The sequence below is a fragment of the Mesoplodon densirostris genome, chromosome 10, assembly GCF_025265405.1.
Source record: "Mesoplodon densirostris isolate mMesDen1 chromosome 10, mMesDen1 primary haplotype, whole genome shotgun sequence".
Classification (NCBI taxonomy): domain Eukaryota; kingdom Metazoa; phylum Chordata; class Mammalia; order Artiodactyla; family Ziphiidae; genus Mesoplodon; species Mesoplodon densirostris.
The window spans coordinates 41,623,570-41,651,515 of NC_082670.1; the positions used below are offsets into that span (position 1 = coordinate 41,623,570).

General features: G+C 42.0%; 1 protein-coding gene across 2 annotated transcripts in view; it reads left to right on the plus strand.

Annotated features, from left to right (window-relative positions):
* LRRC1 (leucine rich repeat containing 1) overlaps window positions 1-27,946 on the plus strand; it is a 129,101-nt gene that overhangs the window by 84,182 nt on the left and 16,973 nt on the right. For both annotated transcript variants that reach the window (XM_060109567.1, XM_060109569.1), the window contains 6 exons: window positions 15,066-15,122; window positions 15,419-15,482; window positions 15,871-15,945; window positions 18,835-18,979; window positions 21,446-21,564; window positions 23,280-23,363. In XM_060109567.1, coding sequence (XP_059965550.1) covers window positions 15,066-15,122; window positions 15,419-15,482; window positions 15,871-15,945; window positions 18,835-18,979; window positions 21,446-21,564; window positions 23,280-23,363 — 544 coding nt within the window. The remainder of the gene's footprint in view (window positions 1-15,065; window positions 15,123-15,418; window positions 15,483-15,870; window positions 15,946-18,834; window positions 18,980-21,445; window positions 21,565-23,279; window positions 23,364-27,946) is intronic.

A 27,946-nucleotide genomic window follows, 5' to 3' on the forward strand; every position in this document is an offset into this window, starting at 1 on the left:
GAAGAAATGTAAGACATGTGCACGGCAAACTACAAAACATTATTCAAAGAAGTTAAAAGTGACCTAAATAAATGGGAAGACATCCTGTGTTTATGGATTAGAAGACTTAATATTGTTAAGATAACAGTACCCAAATTGATCTACAGATCAACTCAATCCCCATCAAAATCTTAGCTGGCTTTTCTGTAGGAATTGATGAGTTGATCCTAAAATTCATATGGAAATATGAGAGACTCAGGATAGCCAAAGCAGTCTTAAAGAAGAAGAGCACAGTTGGAGGAGTCATGCTTCCAGATTTCAAAACTTAACTGCAAAGCTACAGCAATCAAGACTATGTGATACTGGCATAAGAATAGACATACAGATCAATGGAATAGAATTGGAAATTCAGAAATAAACCCTTGCATTTATGGTTAACCAATTTTGACAAGAGTGCCAAAACAATTCAATGAGGACAAATAGTCTTTTCAACATATGCTGTTGGGACAACTAAATATCCATCCACATGCAAAAGAATGAAGTCACACCCCTACCTCACACCACATACAAAAATTAACTCTAAATAGATCAGAGACCTAAATATAAGAGTTAAATCTTTGATAGGAAAACATAGGGGTAAATCTTTGTGACGTTGGATTAGTCAGTTGTTTCTTAGATATGACATAAGAAGTCTGAGCAACAAAAGAAAACATGGGCAAATTGGATTTCATCAAAATCAAAGGCTTTCGTGCATCAAAGGATACTATCAACAAAGTGAAAAGACAACTTACAAGTGGGAGAAAATATTTGTAAATCATATATCTAGAATACATAAAGAACTCTTACCACTCAACACTAAAAAGACAAATAACCCAATTAAAAAGAGGCAAAGAATTTGAATAATTTGTCCAAAGAAGATATACAGATGGCCAATAAGCACATGTAAAGATGCTCAACATCATTAGTTAACAGATAGATGCAAATCAAAACCACAGTGATATACCACTTCACACCCATTAGATGACTGTCATCAAAAAGATGAATGAATGTTGGTGGAAAAATTGAAACCCTTATACATTATTGGTGGGCATTTAAAATGATGCAGCCTAGGGAATGTAAATTGGTGGAGCCACTATGGAAAACAGTATGGAGGCTCCTTAAAAAACAAAAAAAGGGGGCTTCCCTGGTGGTGCAGTGGTTGAGAGTCCGCCTGCTGATGCAGGGGACACGGGTTCGTGCCCCGGTTCAGGAAGATCCCACATGCCGTGGAGTGGCTGGGCCCATGAGCCATGGCTGCTGAGTCTGCGCATCTGGAGCCTGTGCTCTGCAACGGGAGAGGCCACAACAGTGAGAAGGCCCGCATACCGCAAAAAAAAAAAAGAAGGGTTACTGTATGATCCAGCAGTCCCACTCCTGGGTATGAATCTGGAGAAAACTCTTAATTCGAAAAGATACATGCACCCCAGTGTTCATAGCAGCACTATTTAATACAATAGCCAAGACATGGAAGTAACCTAAATGTCCATTGACAGACAAATGGATAAAGAAGATGGGATATATATATACAATGGGATACTACTCAGCCGTAAAAAAGAATGAAATAATGCCGTTTATAGCAACATGGATGGACCTAGAGATTATCATACTAAGTGAAGTAAGTTAGAGAAAGACAAATATATGATATCACTTATATATGGAATCTAAAAAGTAATATGAATGAACTTATTTACAAAACAGAAACACTCTTGCAGGCATAGAAAACAAACGTATGGTTACCAAAGGGGAAAGGTGGCGAGGGATAAGTTAGGGGATTGGGATTAACAGACACACACTACTATATATAAAATAGATAAACAACAAGGACCTACTATATAGCCCAGGGAACTATATTCAATATCTTGTAATAACCTATAATAGAAAAGAATCTGAAAAAAGTGTATATATATATATAACTGAATCATTTTACTGTACACCTGAAACTAACACAATATTGTAAATCAACTATACTTCAATAAAAAAGATGCAGCCCCTCATTTGAGGGAGCAGGTCCTTTCTCAAAAAGTTCAACATAGTTACTATATGACCCAGCAGTTCCACTCCTTGTTATGTTTACCCAAGAGAATTGAAAACATATGTCTAGGGATGTCCCTGGTGGTGTAGTGGTTAAGAATCCGGCTGCCAACGCAGGGGACACGGGTTTGAGCCCTGGTCCGGGAAGATCCCACATGCCGCAGAGCAACTAAGCCCGTGCGCCACAACTACTGAGCCTGCGTGCCACAACTACTGGAGCCCATGTGCCACAACTACTGAAACCTGCACGCCTAGAGCCCGTGCTCCACAACAAGAGAAGCTGCTGCATTGAGAAGCCCGTGCACCGCAACAAAGAGTAACCCCCACTCGACGCAACTAGAGAAAGCCCGAGTGCAGCAACAAAGACCCAGTGCAGCGAAAAATAAATAAATAAATACATTTATATTAAAAAGAAAGAAAACATATGTCTATAAAAATGTGTGCATGGATGTTCATAGCAGCATCATTCATAATAGCCAAAAGTCAGAAATAACTCAAATTTTCATCAGTGATGAACTGATAAACAAAATGTGCTTATGTCTATGTAATGGAATATTATTCAGCCATAAAAAGTAGTGAGGTACTGACACATTCTACAATGTGGATAAACCTAGAAAACATGTTAAGTAAGGAAGTCAGACAGAAAAGGCCACATATTGTACGATTCCATTTATATGAAATGTCCAGTATAGGTAAATCCGTAGAGACAGAAATTAAATTAGTGGTTGCCAGGGGCAGGGGTGGGGTGGGCCAGGTGAGGGGAACAGGGTGTGGATAAGGAATGGCTTCTGATGGGTCTGAAGTTTCTTTTTGGATGATGGAAATTTTCTGGAATTAGGTAGTGGTGATGTTTGTACAGCCTTATGAATATACTGAAAACCACTGAATAGTACACATTGTAAATGTGGATATTATAGTATGTGAAATATATCTCAATGAAAAAAATAAAAAGAATGGACGTTAGGCAAATGAGCCTGGTGCTGCCGAGGGATGATGCTATACCTTGGAAATGGACCTAGGTTTATTCTTACAGGCACTCCTCCCTAAGGTAGCCTTACAGGCAATGTGCTGAAGTCGTTTTGTCTCAGTTACTGGCACCTGTTGATCAGCAGGTCTGCACAGCCAGAGCCTCCAAAAGGTCCAGGTGTTGTGGAGGGATGGGGGCGGGGTAGGGAGGATATAGAAGCCCCATCGGGAACTTGTGGAGGATTTTGAGAATCTGGGGAGGCTCTGCCTCCATCGGGAGCTGCTGTGTCTTGACTTTGTGTATCTGGCTCCATGAGATTCCATATCCTTTGCCATTAAAGAAACTGGTGCCATCAGAAAAAAAAAAAAAAAGTTAAGTTAGCCTCAATATGTCTAGACATCTCTACTCTGTTTAATTAAATTTTCTCCTTGAAAAAGAGCATTATTTAAGAAGAAGAAATATAAGCAATGGACTGGCATGGTGCCCAAAAACCAGTGGTCAGTCACTAAATGGTTATTATCAATAAAGATTTGATTGTCACCATATGCTAATAGAAGTGGAAGAAGCAGATAAGTCCTGGGTTCTCTGGCAGATTGAAGTCAAGTGTGTGGTTGTGATTTTGTGTCTGCTGCCCTTGGGAATGGTGACCTGTTAGTACGTGCTGCCTGAGAGGAATCAATCTTTTTGAAAACTGTTACTGTATTTAATGGTCTTTTTTTTTTTTTGAGGCCCAGAAATTTCTGTAAAATATTTGTTGTTCCAAAAGCAAAATGAACAATTTTAGAAAAATTTCTAGAACAAAGCCACCATAAGGAAGTTTGTAACTAGAGATTTCTTAAATACTAATCTGGTATTAAAAAAGCAGAAACACTATGAATGTGTGTTTCTCCCCCATTCCAGTCAAATGTTATTGCTGTAAATGTTTACAGATTTTATATTTTAATGGTTTAATATTGTACTGCCATTTGTTTGCTTGGGGCACCTTAATTTATTTTATTCTTTACTTTCTTAATGATGTTGGCCACCAAAATGGAAAAAAAAATCCAAGTGGTTTAGAAAGGAATTTTTGAAATATAGTGGAGAACAGATGTAAATTTTTTTAAAGTAACCCCTCATCCAGTCCCTGAAATAGAATCCTAAAAATATAGTTGGCCTACATTCTGGCTTACAGAAGAGTATAACTCTTGTTATAACTCCTGCTCTCAGGGACTGTGTAGAACATTAAGATCAGTGTTCTGGAAAGAAAGACTTCTGTGCACACTCTTTCTGCAGGAGCTTGTTAGGTGTTTGTCTTTCTTTTCTTTTTTTAAGCCCCATTTGGTGGTAAAAACTGCGGGAGTGAAGGGAGGATAGAAAATAGCGGTTTTTGTAGGAGGAGGATGAGGTCCTCCCGATGGTATCACATAGAAATTTAATTTGCCAGAAATTAAAATTGAAGGGTAAAAGATCTGTTACTAGGGGAGTGGTTAAAAAAATTAAGGTCTATATAGATAGAGAGATACTATGCAATTAAAAAAATACTGGGGTGTACAGATAAGAAAGGAGACAAATATCTGCTCTGTATAGGATGCTACCTTTCGTGTGAAAAAAAGGAGGATAAGCGTATATATTCATACCTGTTTGTCTCTGCATAAAAGGCAACTCTAGGTGAACACATAAATATCTAACAAAAAGGGTTATTTCTAGTGAGAGGGTCTAGGTGGTAGGAAACCAGATAGATGAAAGACAGAAGTAGGAGGAGACTTATTACTGAATACTTTGTTTTACATACATGTAGGTTCATGGATTACCTATTCACAAAGTTGACTTCACAAACTGAAGGGTGAGAGATGGCAGAAGATGGTGATTAAAAATGCAGATTCCCTGGTGAATCGTGGCTCTGCCCCTTCCCAGTTGTGGAAGACCTTGTTCAGGTCCCCTCTCTGTGCCTCCATTTTCTCATCCATAAAAGTTAATTCTTGGAAAGCGCTTGCACCAGTATCTGTTGTATAGTAATCTGCTGATATCATTATTAGAGGTCGGAGGATTAAAGACCAGTCATTCTCAATTTGCATCTCAGTGTCTAATCTTTGGTCACATTTGTAAAAGTATTAGAAGTACTGGATGCTTTCTTTCATCTCTATAATACCACGTGTTGACTGAAGCAGCTGATAAATGCATGAGGAGTTTCTCTTGGCCTGTGGTTAAGAGCCTGGCCTCTGAAGTAGACAGAATTGCATTCAGGTCCCCCCAGTGCATCACTTCTCAGCAGCGTGTCCTTTACTTGGTACTGCTGAAAGGTATACAGAGATGCTGGAGTGGAATTGACCAGGTTGCCTTGATGGGGAAGGCTCCATCCTGAAATCTTTTTTTTTTTTTTTAACATCTTTATTGGAGTATAATTGCTTTACAATGGTGTGTTACTTTCTGCTTTATAAGGAAGTGAATCAGTTATACATATACATATATCCCCATATTTCGACCCTCTTGCGTCTCCCTCCCTCCCACCCCTCCAGGTGGTCACAAAGCACTGAGCTGATCTCCCTGTGCTATGCGGCTGCTTCCCACTAGCTATCTATTTTACGTTTGGTAGTGTATATATGTCCATGCCACTCTCTCACTTTGTCCCAGCTTACCCTTCCCCCTCCCCATATACTCAAGTCTATTCTCTAGTAGGTCTGTGTCTTTATTCCTGTCTTGCCCCTAGGTTCTTCATGACCATTTCTTTTTTCATACATTCCGTATATATGTGTTAGCATACAGTATTTGTTTTTTTCTCTTTCTGACTTACTTCACTCTGTATGACAGACTCTAGGTCCATCCACCTCACTACAAATAACTCAATTTCGTTTCCTTTATGGCTGAGTAATATTCCATTGTATAGATGTGCCACATATTCTTTATCCATTCATCTGTTGATGGACACTTAGGTTGCTTCCATGTCCCAGCTATTGTAAATAGAGCTGCAATGAACACTGTGGTACATGACTCTTTTTGAATTATGGTTTTCTCAGGGTATATGCCCAGTAGTGGGATTGCTGGGTCGTATGGTAGTTCTATTTTTAGTTTATTAAGGAACCTCCATACTGTTCTCCATAGTGGCTGTACCAATTCACATTCCCACCAGCAGTGCAAGAGGGTTCCCTTTTCTCCACACCCTCTCCAGCATTTATTGTTTGTAGATTTTTTGACGATTGCCATTCTGACCGGTGTGAGATATCTCATTGTAGTTTTGATGTGCAGTTCTCTAATGATTAATGATGTTGAGCATTCTTTCATGTGTTTGTTGGCAATCTGTATATCTTCTTTGAAGAAATGTCTATTTAGGTCTTCAGCCCATTTTTTGGATTGGGTTGTTTGTTTTTTTGATATTGAGCTGCGTGAGCTGCTTGTAAATTTTAGAGATTAATCCTTTGTCAGTTGCTTCATTTGCAAATATTTTCTCTCATTCTGAGGGTTGTCTTTTCGTCTTGTTTATGGTTTCCTTTGCTGTGCAAAAGCTTTTAAGTTTCATTAGGTCCCATTTGTTTATTTTTGTTTTTATTTTGATTTCTCTAGGAGGTGGGTCCAAAAGGATCTTGCTGTGATGTATGTCATAGAATGTTCTGCTTATGTTTTCCTCTAAGAGTTTGATAGTGTCTGGCCTTACATTTAGGTCTTTAATCCATTTTGAGTTTATTTTTGTGTATGTTGTTAGGGAGTGTTCTAATTTCATTCTTTTACAGGTAGCTGTCCAGTTTTCACAGCACCACTTATTGAAGAGGCTGTCTTTTCTCCACTGTATATTCTTGCCTCCTTTATCAAAGATAAGATGACCATATGTGCGTGGGTTTATCTCTGGGCTTTCTATCCTGTTCCATTGATCTATATTTCTTTTCTTTCTTTTTTTTTTTTTTGTGCCAGTACCATACTGTCTTGATTACGGCAGCTTTGTAGTATAGTCTGAAGTCAGGGAGTCTGATTCCTCCAGCTCCGTTTTTCCTTCTCCAGATTGCTTTGGCTATTCAGGGTCTTTTGTGTTTCCATAAAAATTGTGAGATTTTTTTGTTCTAGTTCTGTGAAAAATGCCAGTGGTAGTTTGATAGGGATTGCATTGAATCTGTAGATTGCTTTGGGTAGTAGAGTCATTTTCACAATGTTGATTCTTCCAATCCAAGAACATGGTATATCTCTCCATCTGTTTGTATCATTTTTAATTTCTTTCATCATTGTCTTATAATTTTCTACATACAGGACTTTTTCTCCTTAGGTGGGTTTATTCCTAGATATTTTATTCTTTTTGTTGCAGTGGTAAATGGGAGTGTTTTCTTAATTTCACTTTCAGATTTTTCATCATTAGTGTATAGGAATGCAAGAGATTTCTGTGCATTAATTTTGTATCCTGCTACTTTACCAAATTCATTGATTAGCTCTAGTAGTTTCCTGGTATCAACTTTAGGATTCTCTATGTATAGTATCATGTCATCTGCAAACAGGGACAACTTTACTTCTTTTCTGATTTGAATTCCTTTTATTTCTTTTTCTTCTCTGATTGCTGTGGCTAAAACTTCCAGAACTATGTTGAATAATAGTGGTGAAAGTGGGCATCCTTATGTTGTTCCTGATCTTAGTGGAAATGGTTTCAGCTTTTCACCATTGAGGACGATGTTGGCTGTGGGTTTTTCATATATGGCCTTTATTATGTTGAGGTAAGTTCCCTCTATGCCTACTTTCTGGAGGGTGTTTTATCATAAATGGGTGTTAAATTTTGTTGAAAGCTTTCTCTCCATCTATTGAGATGATCATATGGTTTTTCTCCTTCAATTTGTTAATATGGTGTATGCAAATATGGTGTATGCAAATCCATTGATGGATTTGCATATATTGAAGAATCCTTGCATTCCTGGGATAAACCCTACTTGATCATGATGTATGATCCTTTTAATGTGCTGTTGGATTCTGTTTACCAGTATTTTGTTGAGGATTTTTGCATCTATATTCATATAGTCATCAGTGATATTGGCCTGTGGTTTTCTTTCTTTGTGACAATTTGTCTGGTTTTGGTATCAGGGTGATGGTGGCCTTATAGAATGAGTTTGGGAGTGTTCCTCCCTCTGCTATATTTTGGAAGAGTTTGAGAAGGATAGGTGTTAGCTCTTCTCTAAATGTTTGATAGAATTTGCCTGTGAAGCCATCTGGTCCTGGGCTTCTGTTTGTTGGAAGATTTTTAATCACAGTTTCAATTTCAGTGCTTGTGATTTCTCTGTTCATATTTTCTATTTCTTTCTGGTTCAGTCTTGGAAGGTTGTGCATTTCTAAGAATTTGTCCATTTCTTCCAGGTTGTCCATTTTATTGGCATAGAGTTGCTTGTAGCAATCTCTCATAATGCTTTGTATTTCTGCAGTGTCAGTTGTTACTTCTCCTTTTTCATTTCTAATTCTATTGATTTGAGCCTTCTCCCTTTTTTTCTTGATGAGTCCTGCTAATGGTTTATCAATTTTGTTTATCTTCTCAAAGAACCAGCTTTTAGTTTTATTGATCTTTGCTGTAGTTTCCTTCATTTCTTTTTCATTTATTTGTGATCTGATCTTTATGATTTCTTTCCTTCTGCTAACGTTGGGGTTTTTTTGTTCTACTTTCTGTAACTGCTTAAGGTGTAAAGTTAGGTTGTTTATTTTAGATGTTTCTTGTTTCTTAAGGTAGGATTGTATTGCTATAAACTTCCCTCTTAGAACTGCTTTTGCTGCATCCCATAGGTTTTGGGTCGTTGTGTTTTCATTGTCATTTGTTTATAAGTATTTTTTGATTTCCACTTTGATTTCTTCAGTGATCTCTTGGTTATTAAGTAGTGTATTGTTTAGCCTCCATATGTTTGTATTTTTTACAGATCTTTTCCTGTAATTGATATCTAGTCTCATAGCGTTGTGGTTGGAAAAGATACTTGATACGATTTCAATTTTCTTAAATTTACCAAGGCTTGATTTGTGACCCAAGAAATGATCTATCCTGGAGAATGTTCCATGAGCCCTTGAGAAGAAAGTGTATTCTGTTGTTTTTGGATGGAATGTCCTATAAATGTCAATTAAGTCCATCTTGTTTAATGTATCATTTAAAGCTTGTGTTTCCTCATTTATTTTCATTTTGGATGATATGTCCATTGGTGAAAGTGGGGTGTTAAAGTCCCCTACTATGATTGTGTTACTGTCGATTTCCCGTTTTATGGCTGTTCGTATTTGCCTTATGTATTGAGGTGCTCCTATGTTGGGTGCATAAATATTTACAATTGTTATATCTTCTTCTTGGATTGATCCCTTGATCATTATGTAGTGTCCTTCTTTGTCTGTTGTAATAGTCTTTATTTTAAAGTCTATTTTGTCTGATATGAGAATTACTACTCCAGCTTTCTTTTGATTTCCATTTGCATGGAATATCTTTTTCCATCCCCTCACTTTCAGTCTGTATGTGTCCCTCGGTCTGAAGTGGGCCTCTTGTAGACAGCATATATACCAGTCTTTTTTTAAATCCATTCAGCCAGTCTATGTCTTTTGGTTGGAGCATTTAATCCATTTACATTTAAGGTAATTAATGATATGTATGCTCCTATTACCATTTTCTTAACTGTTTTGGGTTTGTTACTGTAGGTCTTTTCCTTCTCTTGTGTTTCCTGCCTAGAGAAGTTCCTTTAGCATTTGTTGTAAATCTGGTTTGGTGCTGCTGAATTGTCTTAGCTCTTGCTTGTCTGTAAAGGTTTTAATTTCTCCGTCAAATCTGAATGAGATCCTGCTGGGTAGAGTAATCTTGGTTGTAGGTTTTTCCCCTTCATCACTTTAAGTATGTCCTGCTACTCCCTTCTGGCTTGGAGAGTGTCTGCTGAAAGATCAGCTGTTAACCTTATGGGGATTCCCTTGTATGTTATTTGTTGTTTTTCCCTTGCTGCTTTTAATATTTGGTCTTTGTATTTAATTTTTGATAGTTTGATTAATATGTGTCTTGGCATGTTTCTCCTTGGATTTATCCTGTATGGGACTCTCTGTGCTTCCTGGACTTGATTAACTATTTCCTTTCCCATATTAGGGAAGTTTTCAACTATAATCTCTTCAAGTATTTTCTCAGTTCCTTTCTTTTTCTCTTCTTCTTCTGGGACCCCTATAATTCGAATATTGGTGTGTTTAATGTTGTATCAGAGGTCTCTGAGACTGTCCTCAATTCTTTTCTTTTTTTTTTCTTTATTCTGCTCTGCAGTAGTAATTTCCACTATTTTATCTTCCAGATCACTTATCCGTTCTTCTGCCTCAGTTATTCTGCTATTGATCCCTTCTAGAGAATTTTTATTTTGATTTATTGTGTTGTTCATCACTGTTTGTTTGCTCTTTAGTTCTTCTAGGTCCTTGTTAAAGTTTCTTGTATTTTCTCCATTCTATTTCCAGGATTTTGGATCCTCTCTACTATCATTATTCTGAATTCTTTTTCAGGTAGACTGCCTATTTCCTCTTCATTTGTTTGGTCTGTTGGGTTTTTACCTTGCTCCTTCATCTGCTGTGTGTTTCTCTGTCTTCTCATTTTGCTTAACCTACTGTGTTTGAGGTGTTCTTTTCGCCGGCTGCAGGTTCGTAGTTCCCATTGTTTTTGGTGTCTGTCCCCAGTGGCTAAGGTTGGTTCATTGGGTTGTGTAGGCTTCCTGGTGGAGGGGACTAGTGCCTGTGTTCTGGTGGATGAGGCTGGATCTTGTCTTTCTGTTGGGCAGGTCCCCGTCTGGTGATGTGTTTTGTGGTGTCTGTGGCCTTATTATGATTTTAGGCAGCCTCTCTGCTACTGGGTGGGGTTGTGTTCCTGTCTTGCTAATTGTTTTGCATAGGATGTCTAGCACTGTAGCTTGCTGGTCATTGATTGGAGCTGGGTCTTGGCGTTGAGATGGAGAACTCTCGGAGATTTTCCCTGTTTGATATTACGTGGAGCTGGGAGGTCTCTTGTGGACCAGTGTCCTGAACTTGGCTCTCCCACCACAGAGGCTCAGCCCTGATGCCTGGCTGGAGCACCAAGAGCCTCTCTTCCACAGGGACGTTACAGGTATATTGCCTGTCTCAAAAAATAGCTTCTGGAAGAAGATCTTCATGAGAAAGTCTTCTAGTCATGCACTTAAATCACTTTTTTAAATTTCATAAGACATCTTCGTAGTAGAATAGGCCAGTATCCATTTTTTAAGTGCTACAGATTACAATGGGTGTTCCATCTTTATATTCCTTACACTATCGGAGGCCTGAGCAGTGGAAGCTGTAGACCCATGTTCATGGCAGGCTGAGGGCTCCAGTCTCCGAAGGGAACTACTGAAAAGACACAGATGGCACCTGCCACCTTCAGACCAGTCCTGACCTCAGGTTAGGTAGTGGTAAACTCAGGAGCTGTAGCAGGACCTTCTTGGCAGCAGCCAGCTCTTCCTTCACGACCTCCCCAGCGTCTTCCCATCCTGGAGTCTTGATCGAAGCTGCTGTATTTGGAAAAGCCAGGGGAGGAGATCATTCGTCCATTCATTTTGGTCTTAATGTCTCTGGTCTAAACCTGCATTCAAGCAGACCATGTTTTATGTCAGTTCTTCCTAGAGTGGCCTGGAGAACCACGTTCTGGAGGGGCTGGTAGGATTCTGTGTTTGGTCTGGGACTGTCCAGGGCAAGTTACTGATGAGAACCAAACCCATAGTTTCATTCGAGAATCAGTTAATGATCGAACTGAGAACAACCAGTCCAGGTTACACTCCGAGGTTTGGGCTTACGTGGGAGGTGGGCGTCTGTAGTCAAACCACTGTCTTTGCTTTTTATTCATTGTTGTTCCTCGAGTCACCAATTATGGACGATGTATCCTTAAAAGTTGGCCAGTGCCAGCCGCTCCCCATCTGTAGGCCTGTCCTTGGAGGAGGTTTTGGGCAGAGGAGATGACTCCTGTGGTTGATAGCATCTTATAGCAATCTTTTCAGAGACCCTGACTCGGGGCACACATATTTGTGAGGCCCCTGATTGAGTTTGGGCACAGGGCTATCTCAAGGAAGCAAGGTACCAAATTGGCTCTGTTAACTTGAAGGGAATATATATCATGCCCTATTTACTGCAATAGATATGATTGTATTCATTTTAGGGGAATTGAGGCACTGTGATGAAGCACTTCAGCCAAGCAAATCCAAGTAGTTGTGAGGGATGGCCCTCGTTCCTCTCAGACTCTTTTTAGATGACCTTTCATCAGTGGGTCCCTAGAGTCTGATTATAATATCCCAGTTTCTTCAGTTTAAATAGTTTAAGATAACGGGGAAGCATCACCCCAGAAAGGATATTATTTTATACACTTTATTTTAAATTAATTTTTGAGTTTTGAAAGGTTACAAAAATAGGATATTTTTTTGTTGTCACTGTAACTAACACCCATGCATCCACATTTCGCTACTATCCCCAAATGATAGAAACTAAGAGGTTTTATAGTCAGAACCTTCTTACGTAACAGGGTGTTATATTTGGGTGTTAGCACGATAGGTGATGTTGTTATTATAAGCTCTATATATTCACAAGCCTGTTGGTGTTTTTGCAGCATTTTCGCTCAAGAATTATTTGCTTTCAGTAACTGTGGCCTGTGCCTTTTCCCCTTAAGACAAAATTTAGAGATAATTTCAAAATGTGTTATATTTTTAAAGTGACATAAATCTGCAAAAACCCCAATGTCCTTGGTGTGGTTGAGGAGGTAAGATTCCTGTATTTGCCCCAAATTGACAGGTGTTTTTATTTTATTTTATTTTATTTTTAATATTTATTTATTTATTTATTCAGCTGCACCGGGTCCTAGTTGTGGCACGTGGGATCAGCATGCAGGATCTTCATTGTGGTGTGCGGGATCTTTAGTTGCGGCATGTGAACTCTTAGTTGTGGCATGTGGGATCTAGTTTCCTGACCAGGGATCGAACCCGGGCTCCCTGCATTGGGAGTGTGGAGTCTTAGCCACCGGACCACCAGGGAAGTCGCTGACAGGTGTTTTTAAAATGTAAAGTATAATGAGAGAGTTCCAGAGAATGGTGTTCCTCAGGGAGAGGGCAGAGTTTTGGCTTTCACCAGATTTGAATTGTGACTTTTCCGCTGTCTGATGGACCTCACTTTCCTAATGGTGTCATCCCAGTGGTATTGACAATGTGCTGGTTGTTCCTGGTCCAGAGATGACACAGGTAAGGCGCCTCACCCAGCGTCTCCTGCCCCAGGTGGCGTCCCAGGTGGCGGGTGGGTCCCAGCTCTGTTCTGTTTCAGGCAGGAGGCCTCAGACCAGGGCTGCAGACCTTGGTGCAACACTCAGTAGCAGGGCCTGGGTGACACTGCTTCTTTGCAAGATGCTTTTGATGATGCCCAGGGAGTAAAGATTTTGAAGCAAAGAAGGACTTTTCCCCTCCATTCATTAGTGGTTGTCTTTAGTGGGTCAAAAGAGGCATGAAAGTAATGAACATTAAATAGATAAAATGACAATTCTATCTGGTTTTTAAAATAGAAATGTGAAAACAGCCAAATGATGATCACCTTCCCCATAAAACTGGCTAGCGGTTCCAGGAACATTTAAAATTGAAAACAAAGCCCTTTGTTTTTAAGTTTTTACTTTTACTGTGCGTAACGTCACATCTCCCCCTCATCTACAGGTTGCTTTTGGGGGCAGATACTGCACCCTCTTCCTCCCGTGTTCTATTTCTTCTACGTGAAGGCTTGGCCCAGAGGCAGTAGAACTGGGTAGTGCGACTCCCACCTGGTACATTTTGGGGAGAGACTAATTGATATTAAATTCACAATTACTTATTAGCAGGGATATTGACTTTTTTTTAAAAAAAGTATGTTATAAAGAGTTGTATTTGTTTGCTTTTGCTTTAATTGTGAAAACCGTTACTCAGTTTCTAAAATTAGTTTTAGTTCTCTAAAATTAGAGGAGGAAATACCATATCTGTGCATTTCCTAGTATAGTTCAAATACACTTTCAAGCCCATGGGCTTTACGTGTGTATATGTATTGTTTCTGAAAATCAAATTTACATTTTCTGATATTATGAAACCGGCTTTGTCAGTGACCGCGATTCTGGCTTTGATGTTGGAAGGAGTACAGAGGATTAAGGCAGATGAGAGTGTTGAGATGATGTATGACTCCCCATGTTCTGTGCACTCACATGTAAATGCCCTCCAAATCTGGTCGTTACTCTGGTGACATTAGCAAAAGCTGGAGTTCGCTATTGGTTAGAGCTTAGCACAGTGCCTGCTGGAGAAATAGACCAACTGATGATCTACTGAATCAGTACGTCATGCCAGTGCTGACATACTTGGACGTGTGTGGTGTCTGCTGATTCAGAATTGCCACTGCCACCCAGATCGTCGGCATCTGGGGAGAGCATCTGTCTCCTTGCACCGTGTTCCTAATAGACATGGCTTACAGCCGAGAGGCAGGAGAATCTGATGAAAAGAGTGCCATTCGGGGTTTATTAAGAGTAAAAGCAACATTACCACAGCCGCTGCTTATTGACCACAGTCTCTCATCGTGGGCACCGTGTGGAGTGTGTTATTACTTGAGTCCTCCTGCATCTCAGTGCTCCCTTGCCCTGTAAACTTGTGGTCTTAAGTAGAGCACGTGGACTTTCTGGACCGATATGCCCACTGTTTTCAAACGGGCATGGTTTCTCACTGATGTTTGTAAGAAGAGGTCCGTGAGATTAAAGGCTTTCCTGTTTTTATGGCAACAGCACATTTTCGACATTCTAAAGCCTAGAAGCACATATTCGGCTGCTATCTTGGTCCTGGGAGTGGTTGTCTTTCAAGGGCTAGAGAGTTATTTTCACATATCAACTGTACAAAGTATATGCATGAGGGTGCCTTACTGTGATGACACTGCTCTTTTTATTTTAATATTAAAACTTGGGAAGTGGAGATGATGCTGTTTTCAGTGGGGGTGGAGGTGGTCATAGATGTTTTCCCCTGGGAAGTGACGTACAAGGTCTTATTAAGAGTTGCTCCTTGAGGAGTGTGTACTTTGGGGGAGTGGAGTAGGAAGAATCTCAGGAACTTTCCTTATACTTTTTCCTTCTGTTCATTTCTAGTCTTTATAACCTGGCTTCACTGGAACTGAGAGAGAATCTTCTTACGTATCTCCCTGAGTGAGTCTCTGGGGAAAAGGAGAGGGGGTTATGTACTGAATGAACTTCTTGAAGCATTAAAAAAAAAAAAAAAGTACTACAGTATCTTGTCAAAAAGAAATTCTGTGTCTTTTGGAAAATTTGAGAGATGCCAGCCTTCTCTCAATAGTCCTTCCTGTGCAATAATTATGACCATAAAATCCAGATGAATCTTATTTTGGGAAACTAGTCCAAGTGAGGAATGCCATATTGCTCAGCATTTCTAAGTCCTAAGAGCTCCCTCCCTTTGTTTTTTTTTTTTTTTTTTTTTTTAATAGCTCTCTAACCCAGCTACGGAGACTAGAAGAACTTGATCTAGGAAACAATGAAATATATAATTTGGTAAGTCTGTACTGAAGAGAGATTTGAGTTTCACCTTCTTCTTAGTCACGATCACAAAGTATTTTGGGGGAGATCTGTAAGGATGCTTGTAAGCCAGTGTTTCCACGGATGCAGCTTGGCAGCATTAGAGAATGTGCTTCAGTTCACACAGGTTAAGAATTATGATTCAGGGGTGGAGGGTCACGGCTAGAGATGATGGGCATCAGTGGAAACAGCTGGCATTCTTGGGGAGCGTTGGAGATGCTTTTAGGAAGAGGGGGCTGATATTGGAGAAGTACCAACAAACGACCTCTGCAGTACCCCATTACTAACTGTTGAATTAGGGTTCTTTCTTAATGGAAGGCTGGAAATTGGAGCTTTGTTACCATAACATTACTTTTTGTTTTAGCCAGAATCGATTGGCGCTCTCTTACATCTAAAGGATCTCTGGTTGGATGGAAATCAACTGTCAGAATTACCTCAGGTGAGTGGTAATTTCACACTGTCTCCCCCAAAATGTAAAACCACCACCACCACCTTCATGTGTTTCCTGCCTCTACATGAGATTTTCTGTAGGAGGGATGTTGAAAATCAAAACATTGGTTGAAAAAAAAGATTTGGAAAAATATATTGAGCATTCATCGTGCTGCATTGCTGTAGAAAAACTGAAAGCCTCAACCCACCGTTTCTAAAGATAGTAAATATATCCTTTAGTGCGTGAAGTCTGCCTTTTTTGTTGCTGTTGTTGTTGTTGTTGCGGTATGTGGGCCTCTCACTGCTGTGGCCTCTCCCGTTGCGGAGCACAGGCTCCGGACGCGCAGGCTCAGCGGCCATGGCTCACGGGCCCAGCCGCTCCACGGCATGTGGGATCTTCCCGGACCGGGGCACGAACCCGTGTCCCTTGCATCGGCAGGCAGACTCTCAACCACTGCGCCACCAGGGAAGCCCTGAAGTCTGCATTTTATTTCATCCTTGCTTTATGCTTGGCTTGCCTGCTTGAAGCCCAGAAAATCTGGAAGTTACCAGGATGCCAGATTGTGATGGTAGAAGTTTCTGCCACTGTTTGTGATGTGCCAAGTGCTTTGGGATAAGTTGACCCCAGTTTGCCCTGTAATAGTTGATGTAAAAGTAATGCAAAAAGCTTTTATTTCATATTTTTTCCAAGTGTTGCTATGGTTTAGCTGGAATGTCACACGCTGTTCATGTTTTTCCTGCTGTTACCAAGTGTGGGAACCATGTTCGGAATGAAATGGAGTCTCGTGTGGGCTTCTGAGTATGTCATGGTCACCTTGTGGGTCCCAGCAAGCAGGACCCGCTTTCTGGTCAGTTGAAAGAGAAACTTGAACTAACAACAAGACACGGGCATTTTTCCCCTTACTTTGTTTTTCTCCATCTATTACTGAATTTTACTCTTTGCTGTCTCTTACAGCCAGGGTTTAAAGTCAGAATATATTTCATGATGGTCTAGGTGTGTGTATTTTACAGTAACTCAGAAGCTGTCTGCTGGGCTGTGTGAACCTGTCATGGTGGGACCGTGCACTTCGGGTGGGAAATGTGTATCGGTGTAGGGAAGCCTAACACTAGAAAAAAGCACTTAAGTAACATTCTAATTGTTGTAGTTATAGTGCTGGAATTACCATTGACATCACCCACGACTAATGCAACTAAGGAACTAATTTGAGTGTATTTCTGAGGTCTTGGCTGCATTTGGGAAAAAGATAGGACAGAACAGTAACTGATGTGGGCAAGGGTTTGATTAACACTTAGATTTCTCTAGGAAATTATGAGAAATCTTGATTGAGAGGATTCTAGTTACTTAAGAGTCAAAGGATGGGGGGAAGACGCCAGGAAGTTATTAAGAAAGTAATAAAATACCAGCTATATAGGATGGATAAATAAGGTCCTACTGTATAGCACAGGGAACGGTATCAATACCCTGTGATAAACCAGAATGGAAAAGAATATGAAAAAGAATATATATGTATATATATATATGTATAACTGCGTCACTTTGCTGTACAGCAGAAATTAACACAACATTGTAAATCAACTATACTTCAATAAACTTGAAAATATCAGCTATTAGACATGCAGGGGGAGAGTATATGTGTGGACAGATGTACATAAACAATTATGTGCAAAATGCCATGTCCCAAACACAAAGAAATTAACACGTCACTGGTCATGTTATTAATGGTTATTTCAGCATCTCATTTGCCCGCTTGTATAACCTTCTATTAAGCCAGCACTAAACACATCAGACAGTCCCAGATAATCAGAATTATTTTCCTGTCTTCACAGATGACAGAAAGAAAAGGAGACAAAGCCATTGTTAAAAGGAATGAATGAAAAAGTGGAAGAACCTCAGGGGCCTGGCATGAAATTAGTAGAAATGTAGTCTGATTTCCTACAGGCAGGAAATGCAGGGGTGGGGCTCACAGGATGTATATTAGGTGGGAGATAAACTTGGAAGAATCGATCAGGCCCAATTCAATGCCAGTTGAGGAGTTTGTGCTTATGTAGCCATCAGGGAGCCACTGGAGTTAGAGGAGGGGTCTGATTCTGTGACTGGAGCGATGTTTACTGGAGGGAAAGATGGAGGCATGGTTTGTAAACAGACGTGGGCAGAGGATGCCCAGACCAGTCCGGGTGGGAGGGTACTGCGAGTGGGAACGTAACAGACTGGCAATGGCATGGAACAGTGGAGGCGGTTATCAGAGAGAAACTGTGCCCTTGGAGAGCAGAAGGGTACGATCTCTCTTGAATGGAATGTGAGACTCATAGAGGCACCTTCCTCACTCCTGGGTTGGCTCTTCTGCTTCAAAGCAGTCTGCCTTTCTTGTCTCGGGTGTTAACAGTGTCGGCGGGTCTGTGTGCTCCAGTTTGGCTGGGGAGCAGATGCACCGATGTTGTAACAAGCGCTGTCTGTCATGGGAGATAGAAAGTGGATGGTTTCCTTCCAGGACATCTCAGGCTTGCTCTCAAGTGCGCGCTGCCTTCTGAGTGGTTGATTCCAAACTTGGAGAGCTGGATTCTAGCCTCCTTTTTTTTTTCTCCCCTAATTTGTGGGACCTTAAAACGACTCATCTTCTCTTGGTGCCAACCTCCTGATCTTATTAAGGGAGTGATTCCTCACCTGCGTGACGTCAGAGGGCTTGGCATCCCTCCCAGCTCCGTGTGTGTGATTCACACCGCTTTCGGTTTTCATTGGAAGGGAGTCTGGAAGCTTACCCCTGCCTTCACACTCACACCGGCGCTAAGGAAACATCCTTAGGACCACTCTGGGATTTGATTTTGAAAAATCGCTGTAACAAATTCCTCCGTACCGTGGCAGGTTCAGGCATGACTTTCTTTTCCTGTGTTGTTGATGTAGGAAATAGGTAATCTGAAGAACCTGCTTTGCTTAGATGTCTCTGAAAACAGGTTGGAAAGACTTCCCGAAGAAATCAGTGGCCTGACTTCGTTAACGGATTTAGTCATTTCCCAGAACTTGTTAGAAACACTCCCGGATGGCATTGGTGAGTATTGAAAATAACTAACTACCAAGGTGCTGGCTCTTCTCAGGTGCTGGGGACGTGATTCCTTCAGTCATTTGTTTTTAAAGAAGGAAAGCAAGGAATATTGAATACAATTAAAGTTTCTCCATATGCAAGCGTTTCTGTCGCCCTGGTCTGGTAGCAGTTATACGTGTTGTTACTTTTAAGTGTTGGCCCCTGTCTACTTCCTCCGCATCTTGTTTCCCTGATTTCGGTAGGGATGAGCCCAAATCACAGAATGTGTTTCGGACATGTGAACAACCACTAAGACATTTCTAATTGAGCATCGTAAATAGTTTATGGGAAACGACCTTTGACCTTATGGTGTGACCCAAGTAAGGGCTGTTACAGGGAGAGTGGCTGTTGTATGGAACCTTTTCTGGTCTATCGAGAATCATCTTTTCCTTGAACCATTCTTTGCCATTTCCTTTAAAAAACAATCCAGACGTTTCCTTTACCATAAAGGAACACAGCCCAGGGTGAGAAAATAAATGCAAACAGAGAAGATATAAACAGACATACGCTGTCAGCTCCACCGTAGCCAAGCTGCCTAGAAATTGTAAGAAACTATATTTAACTGTGTGGTTGTCATAGGATAGCTGTCTCTGACCTTCACTTGTATTCAGAACATCAAAGGGAGTTTGGAGAAGGTTTTCAGTAGTTGGAGAAGCTGTGTGACAGAGGACCCCTTCCTTTCTGGTATTTGGTCCAGATGATAATAGCGACCTGGCGGAAATACAGGCTCTGCCTTTTGGTTGAGGCTGGTTGGGAAATTGATGGGGACTTTGACTCCAGGTAGAAACATTTGCTGAGAATCATATATGGCATCGGAAAGCAGTTGTAGGGACTGGGGATGTTTTGTCATTGGGAAAAGGGAGAAATAGGAGTCATGAGACAGTTGATGTCAAGCCTTTGAAAGGCTGTCAGGTAGAAGGAGATTTATTCCGTCTTCTAGTTCAAGTGGGTGAAAGGAAAGGGTTGCGAATCTCAATTTGATTTAAGAAAGAGCTTAAAATACATCTGTTATGAATCAGTTTGGGCTGCTTAGTGAAGAAATGAGCCTCCCATCACTAGAAGTATTTGAGGAAAGGCTGTCGGACCACTTGTCAGAGATGTTGTTGAGGAGATTCTTGGAGTGAGCTCTGTCAGCTGTAGGGTTCCATGCCCCACAGAGGATATGGGTCTCCTGGCCTGAGGACTGGGGGGGACTCTCTGGGGACAGTGTTAGTTGGTACTGATTGTGCTAAACAAGGAGCCTAGCAATCGGTGAGTTCCTCTGCCTTGCCCTGGGACCGCACGCAAAGCGAGTTCATCCCTTCAGCATCTGCATGTCTCCAGCTTTATGTCTCTTTTATGATAGAGGCTGTTCTCCGATTTTCCTGGGGACAGTGTCATCACGCCGGCCGCTCTCTGTGGGTAACAAGGACCTCTGCTCCGTAGGCTCAGCCCCTGACGAAGTAGTAGTTGAAAGTGAGAATCTGGTGATGCAGGATCTCCTCCACCCCGCGGGGGCTGAGAAGGCTGCAGTAAACCCCAGTTCCTTTCCCGTGGCCTGAGGGCATTGCCCCTGAGTCCGTTTTCCCCGCCCAGAGTGAAATAGATCAGTCTTAATGTGGCTTTTCAAAGATTACCATCTTTTTTTCAAAAATTTATTTATTTTTGGCTACGTTGGCTGCGTTGCTGTGTGCGGGCTTTCTCTAGTTCCAGCGAGCGGGGATTTCTCTTTGTTGCGGTGCACGGGCTTCTTATTGCGGTGACTTCTCTTGCTGTGGAGCACAGGCTCTAGGCGTGTGGGCTTCAGTAGTTGTGGTGCATGGGCTCAGTAGTTGTGGCTCGCGGGCTGTAGAGCACAGGCTCAGTAGTTGTGGCACACGGGCTTAGTTGCTCCGCGGCATGTGGGATCTTCCTGGACCAGGGCTCACACCCGTGTCCCCTGCATTGGCAGGCGGATTCTTAATCACTGCGCCACCAGGGAAGCCCAAAGATTACCATCTGACTCTGCATTGACAGAAATACTTCATTGTAGGGGTCTTCACTGAGTCATTGTCATCCACAGGTGATAGAATAAACTGCACTGCACTGTCTTTTGTTTTTAGTGAGGATGATCGTTAGAGTAACATTAAAGTCTCTCCTCTGTACATGAGACATTTCTTGTTCTTAAAGATCTATCAAAAGCCAGCTGTTTGTTTTTTTCTGAAATCTTTGGGCTTTGACTTATTTTTAGGTAGTGACTTTCCAAAGGATTTGCCGCTAATTGCTGACTGTTTCTGACATTCTGAACAAATGATTTTAACTCTCCACTGTTCGTGGTCGAAATGAGAATGATACAGTTTCATAATCTGAAAAGCTGGGTGAGGAAATCAAATGAGCAAGGACAGCTGATAGGCAATACCAAGCGGTGACCAGGAAAACAGTGATAGCTAATGAGTTTGAATAACGCTTTTACAGGAAAACTAAAGAAACTGTCAATCTTGAAGGTGGATCAGAACAGACTCGCCCAGTTGCCCGAGGCGGTTGGGGACTGTGAAAGCCTCACGGAATTGGTTCTTACAGAAAACCGGCTCCTGGTGAGTGTGGTTCCAGGGTCGGAGGGAGACTTATGATGTGGGTTCTGTATCACAAAGGCTCCTTAGGTTCGATTCTACTTATTTGTAATTTGGGTAGACCAGATGGAAATTGCCTTACGTTGTAACTAACAAAGGGACCTGAGAAGCAAGTATGTGACATAAAGGTGATCCGTTTTGACATGTCCAGGTCCCCCATCAGAGAGTGTGTCCCCATTGTGATGCTTAGGGTACAGGGACTGAGCTGGACACTAGGGGGCCCAGGGAGGCAGGGGCGGGGTGGGGGGCCGGCCCAGTCGCTGGAAGTGCTGATGCCTCCATCGGGGAGTCCGAGGACGGGCCAGAGGGGGAGGGAATGGTGGTTGGCCTGGGAAGCCTTGGGAGCACTGGGGGTGGGGGGATGCTCTTTTGGAGGAGCCAGAGCACGGCTTTGACCTTGACCTCGCCCCATCTGAGAAGCTGGGTGAGACAGTGCAGGTTCCCCAGGCTTGGACCAGAGAGAGGCCTCCGCATCCTCCCGGGCCAGCACCTGCTGGGGCGGGTTCCCAGGGCGACGGCAAACCTCAGCTGCTTCTCGCCTCCTGCTGCTTCCTCTCTGTCCATCGTCCTTCACCTCCCACCCATCTGTTCCCCTTTCTCCTCTTGTCGTTGTCTTGTAGCCGCTGTTTTCTTTAGTTTATTTTCCTGCCATTCTCTTTTCTCTATATTTTGTCACTTTAGTTTTTACTCTACTTTCCTTTTTTCCTTTTTTCTTCCCTTTTCTCCTCTCTTTATAAACAGAGTAAGTAATGCTCTTTAGGTGAAAAGATCAGAAGAAGACAGCAAGAGGGAGTGAAGGATGTAGAGTTGGTAGTGTGGGGTGTGCCGGGAGCACCTCCCCTCAGACAGGACAGCGGCCTCCTTGGGCAGGTTGGGTGGGAGGGACTAGGCTCTCCTTCCTTGTTTCTGGGTTTAGAATTACAGATGGTAGGGACTTCCCTGGCGGTCCAGTGGTTAAGACTTCACCTCCCAATGCAGGGGGTGTGGGTTCCATCCCTGGTCGGGGAGCTGGGATCCCACATGCCTCACGGCCAAAAGACCGAAACATAGAACAGAAGCAATATTGTAACAAATTCAATAAAGACTTTAAAAATGGTCCATGTCAAAAAAAAAAAAAAAAAAAAAAAAGAAAAACGGAATTACAGATGGTAGTCATAACAGTCAGAAAAATAATATTCATCCCTGATTCCATCAGGGTTGAAGACCCCCCCGCCGTGGGCTCCCACACCAGCCCGGGTGGCCCCCCTACTTCCCCCAGCCTCATGGCCCCCCCGCTCGGGTTCTCACTGCCTGCTGAGCTCTCTGGCCTCCACAGGCATCTAAGCCGCCATCTCTTGGGGTTCTCAGAGGTGCAGGTGGGGAAGGGATGAATCTCGAGGTTGCAGATTTCACTTCGTTGACTTGAAGAGCCTTCATTACCTCTTTTACTTGGTGTTTCTCTGTTCCCAGGCCTGTGCCTTTGACGTCATTTCATTGAAACATACTCTCATTTCTACAAAAATACAAAATATTAGATGCCACATCCCCCAAGTGAGTGTTACAGACACCTGATATTCAGGAAGAACCGTCACTTCTCTTACTGGATGAGATTAGATTCTCTCAGTTCTTGAAAAGATGTTTTACTCTGAGCCGTGTGAAAAGTATGCATTAAGTTAATAACAAAAATGTTACTTTAACAGACTTTACCTAAGAGCATTGGAAAACTTAAGAAGTTGAGCAACTTGAATGCAGACAGAAATAAATTAGTGTCTTTACCAAAAGAGGTACGTGCTTTTAAGAAAATAATATAATAATAATTATAAAGAAATAATAACACATAAGGGGTCAAAGATGTCAACTACTTTAAAAGACTTATGTGATGCTTTTTAAAGGTGTAAACTCTCGTCTGTGGATTCAGGGATGGGTGGAGGAATTGTATCAAAGAATGACCGTCAGTACCATTAAGGAGAGTATGTGGGTCCAGATGGCTGTGGGCAGAGTTGGGAAAGGTGAATTTGTAGGGGGACAGAGAGAATGACATTTTGGGGTTGACCTAGGAGAACAGTGACACCACGGACAGGAAGGGGTGATCTGGGAGTTGGGCAGAGGAAGGGGATGACTTTGGGTTTGACTGGGTTTAATGAGGAGTTAAACTGTCCCATAACCGTTGGAGTCATAAAAACGGATCTTGATGGAGTGTCTTCGTGGGCAGAGGCTTGCCTCTGGGAGAGAGGGAGTGAGACCTCCAAGTAGAGGAGGACGCCCGGGAAGGTCGGGCCAGGCTCTTAGGGTTTTTTGGTCAGTGCTCCAAGCAGGAGAAAAAGAGACAGTCACCATCATTTGCAGGCATAGCTGTGCAGCTTAGTGGCATTTCAGTTCTGGCAAAGGAGGTGCCAGTACTGAGAATGGGGAGGAAACCTGAGACAGATCACACAGGGAGGTGTCTGGGCCATTGTTTAAAAGGAAGGCTCGCTTTCTATTTGGAACCAGGAGAACCTGATTGGAAATGGGTCATACTGAGCTTGATTTTTTATTAGCAATAGAGCCTAAAATAAAGTTTAAGATACCGTTTCTCCACTCTCCCCCCGGCTCCGGCCCATCAAGTGAGCTGTTGGTGAGCCCCTCCCCCTGGCCAAGGCCTCATATGAAAAGGTGCTGTGTCCTCTGATGTGATGACCCCTGGCCAGGCGCGGTTTCCTCCTTATTTCTCTGTTTGACCCTTTCTAACATCTGTTTTGGAATAGTTTCAAAGCTGCCCTCCAACCAGCCAGAGCTCAAGGGGTTCTTATACTCCCAGGGCCGCTTCTCTGGGTGTCCAACTTGGCTTGGTCTCTTCTTTCCCTTCCCCATCTGGCTGTTCTACTCTTGGCAGCCCAGGCTTGTCCCTGGGTGAGAACAGCCAGCCTTCCTGAGTGGAAGCATAAGGATGTTTGTTATAAATGTGACTACGTTCTGTTTCCAGCAGAAAGACCTAAATCTCCATCTCAGCTAAACTGGGACACAAGAGAGTCTGCTCATCAAAATGTTTTGGTTCCAGTCCCAAAGCAATAAACCGAAACACAGAGCTGGTGTTCTGAGCATTTAATTGTACTCTTGTTGGAGAACACGTGTGGATGGGTGTAGATCGGACACATAAACATATGCAGAGAGAAGTAGAAAAGATTCATGACTTCCTTTCTCAATGCCCTGCACTACACTAGGTGCTGTTGTGTATGTTCACTGAATCGTCACAGCAGCTTTTTGAGGCCGTGAGGATTTCCTCACTTTACAGATGAGGAAACTGAGGCTGGTGAGAAGCTTTCCCCACCGGGGCTCACAGAGCTGGGAGTCGGGAGAATGGGTTCCAGACGTGTCCCCAGATGGCCAAGCCCATAAAAGCAGATTGAACCTACCTTTTCATCGCTGTGACCTTGACGTAAGGCAGGACCTTGATTGGGTAAAGGAAGGTCAAATCATCTTTAGTTTGGACACTTTAGAAAATTAATACATTTGAGGAATAGTTTCAGTAAAGGCCAAAGAGAGGGCTTCTGAGTATGATGTTAATCCCCAGCAAGGTCACCACCCACCTGCCATGTCCCCATCCCTCTCTTTGGATCTGCTCTTTCAAAGGAACACATTTTAGACAAGAATGCGAGGAGTTTCTACTTGTAAACTGTCCCCATCATATTAGCATCAGCCCTGTTTTGACTCTGAGAGAATGAAATTATTGATATGATCGCTTTCCTGGCATTTGGAGTTTCATCAAGGAATGAGGTTTGTGCCTTTTCCTTCAGCTGCCCGAGAAAGCAGAGCTGTTTAGGACCCCAGGGACTGGCTCTTTTCTAGCCCATTTCACTCTGACTCACATACTCTGAGCTCCCAGGCTAGGACGTGTCCCAATTCTGCTGTGGGTCCCAGCTTGGTGACCCTGCAGAAATGGGCAGTGCTGGCCTCTGACCCTCGGGCTGAGCTGCCAAATCATCGATGGGCCCCTCACCTTGAACGGGGTCTTGTTTGTTGGTCTGGTGTGAGTGTGAAGGTGTGTGCAGGGGGAAGGCCACATGTGTGCATACACTCTGCCTCCAAGCTTGATACCATCCCATCAAATCCTGCACTCTCCTGATTGGATTCTTTTCTTTCCAAACGTGATTACTTCCTCTTGAACAATTAAGTCTCACGCATGACACATCTAAACTGCAATGCTGACCAATTCCATTTATATGCCCCAAATCCATAGTTGTATTAATGGCCATTGGTCTGGTGTGCTGTGTAGTTCTTCCTCTTTTTTGTCTTTTTTTCCCCCCATTTGATAGTATCACATATTGTCAGTTTTACAGCACAGTTCCTTCGTCTATAGCAGCATTTATTTGCATTTTTTTCCCAAATGGTTGAGGGGAAAATGTTTGCGCTGTGCGGGTCACGATAATAGATTCTGTTTGTGTTGTGTGGTGTTATGTGTAGTAAACATTTGCAAATCAATGAATGTCTCTTGTTTTCTTAATTGTTAGCTGCTTGGAAATTTAGAAAAGTCAGGTAAACTTGCAATCTTGTAAGTATTGTTCAGACCACAGTTGCATCTCTGACTTCCATTCTGCTTCTCAAATGCATGAAGATTCAGATCGGCTGACAGCTTTGTGTGCTCTTCATTGTAAAACATTGGACATTTTCCTCGAAACTCAGTTTTTATTTTTGTTTCTTTAAATGACTGCATGGCCTGGAACCTGGTTTTGCTATGTGTTTGTCAGATTTGTTCCGATTACTCTCTCTCAAAAGAATGCTTTTCTGTGAATTACATCTTAAGTTATTCAGAAATTCTGAAAGGCATACCTTGGGGGCTCATCTGCCTTCATCAAATTCTACTTTGTTGGCACGATTCTGTCTCTGAGGGACAGGCTAGATTCGCTTTATTTGCTACATGTGGCATGCTTCTGATTTTTCAAACCACTTACTTGCATCTTTTATTTCTCATCCCGTTGCTCAAGTACATATGTTTCTGTGATAAGGAAGTTCCTAAAAAACCTTGTTTTTGGTGGAGGGAAGAATTAAGGGGAAGAGACTCTGATTCGTGGATAGACAAGACATCGGTGTATGTGTGATCATGGGTATGAAGATAGACACAAACTTTATAGTATTTCCAGCCACATCTTATCGTTAAATAACCTAGACCACAGAGAGTTTCTGTCTGGAAGAAATAGAGTATATATCCAAGTTTAGGGCTTAGTCTCTTGTCTCCATTAAGTCAAAATGGAAGTGACTCTACCTACATCATACCTGTCCAGTCAGATGAGACAAGGGAGGATTTGCAGATCATTCGTCAAAGCTTTCCTTTATCAGGCAATCTGTAAACATGAATCACCCACAGATATTATTGTGCTATTCAGAAATGTCCATGGTGATAGAGTATTCATTTTGTGGATAGCTTTCTGCCTTCTTATTAGTACAATTTAAAATTCTTCTAGAGTAAGTTCCCATGATGTTCTAAAGTGAATTACTGGTAAATAAAAAAGATATGACAAAACCTAAAAATGCTAGAATTAAAAAAAAAAAAAGAAAAAAGCTGACTGGTTTCAGGATAGAGAAGGCATTCCTAAACTTGAAAGAGGAAATAACTCATAAAAGAAACAGTTGATGGACTTGTCTACGTGAAAATGAGATTTCTGACCTTCAAGAAAATAAAGACAGGCTGGGGGAAGGGTGACGTTTATGGCATCACATGTGAAGGCTGTCTTTCCTTACTCTGTTAGAAATTCTTTCACATCATTGAGAAAAGACATGTACCCACTCTAGAAAAGTGGACAGAAAGAAAAGCATAGAACCCCCCACAAAAACCAGGAAGTGATTCACAGGAGAAAAAAATAGAAATGACTTTTAATGTGAAATCATTATTCAAAAAATGTTAATTGAAGCATTTTCACCTATCAAATTTTCAAGATTTAAAAAATATAATAATATACCAAATATTGATGAGAGTACAGGAAAGTGCCTGTTATCATGGAAATATAAATTATTATGGCTTCTCTGGAAGGGAATTTGGTAGTAGTATTAAAATTTTGAAAAATATGCATACCCTTTTTTTTTTTTTTTTTTTTCCTGTACGCGGGCCTCTCACCATTGTGGCCTCTACCGTTGCGGAGCACAGGTTCCAGACGCGCAGGCTCAGCGGCCATGGCTCACGGGCCCAGCCGCTCCACAGCATGTGGGATCTTCCCGGACCGGGGCACGAACCCGCATCCCCTGCATCGGCAGGCGAACTCTCAACCACTGGGCCACCAGGGAAGCCCTGCATACCCTTTGATTCTGTAATTCCACTTATAGGAATTTATCCTAGGAGAACAATTATGAATGTACACTGAGAATCATGCACGAGATTATTTCTCCCAGTGTATGC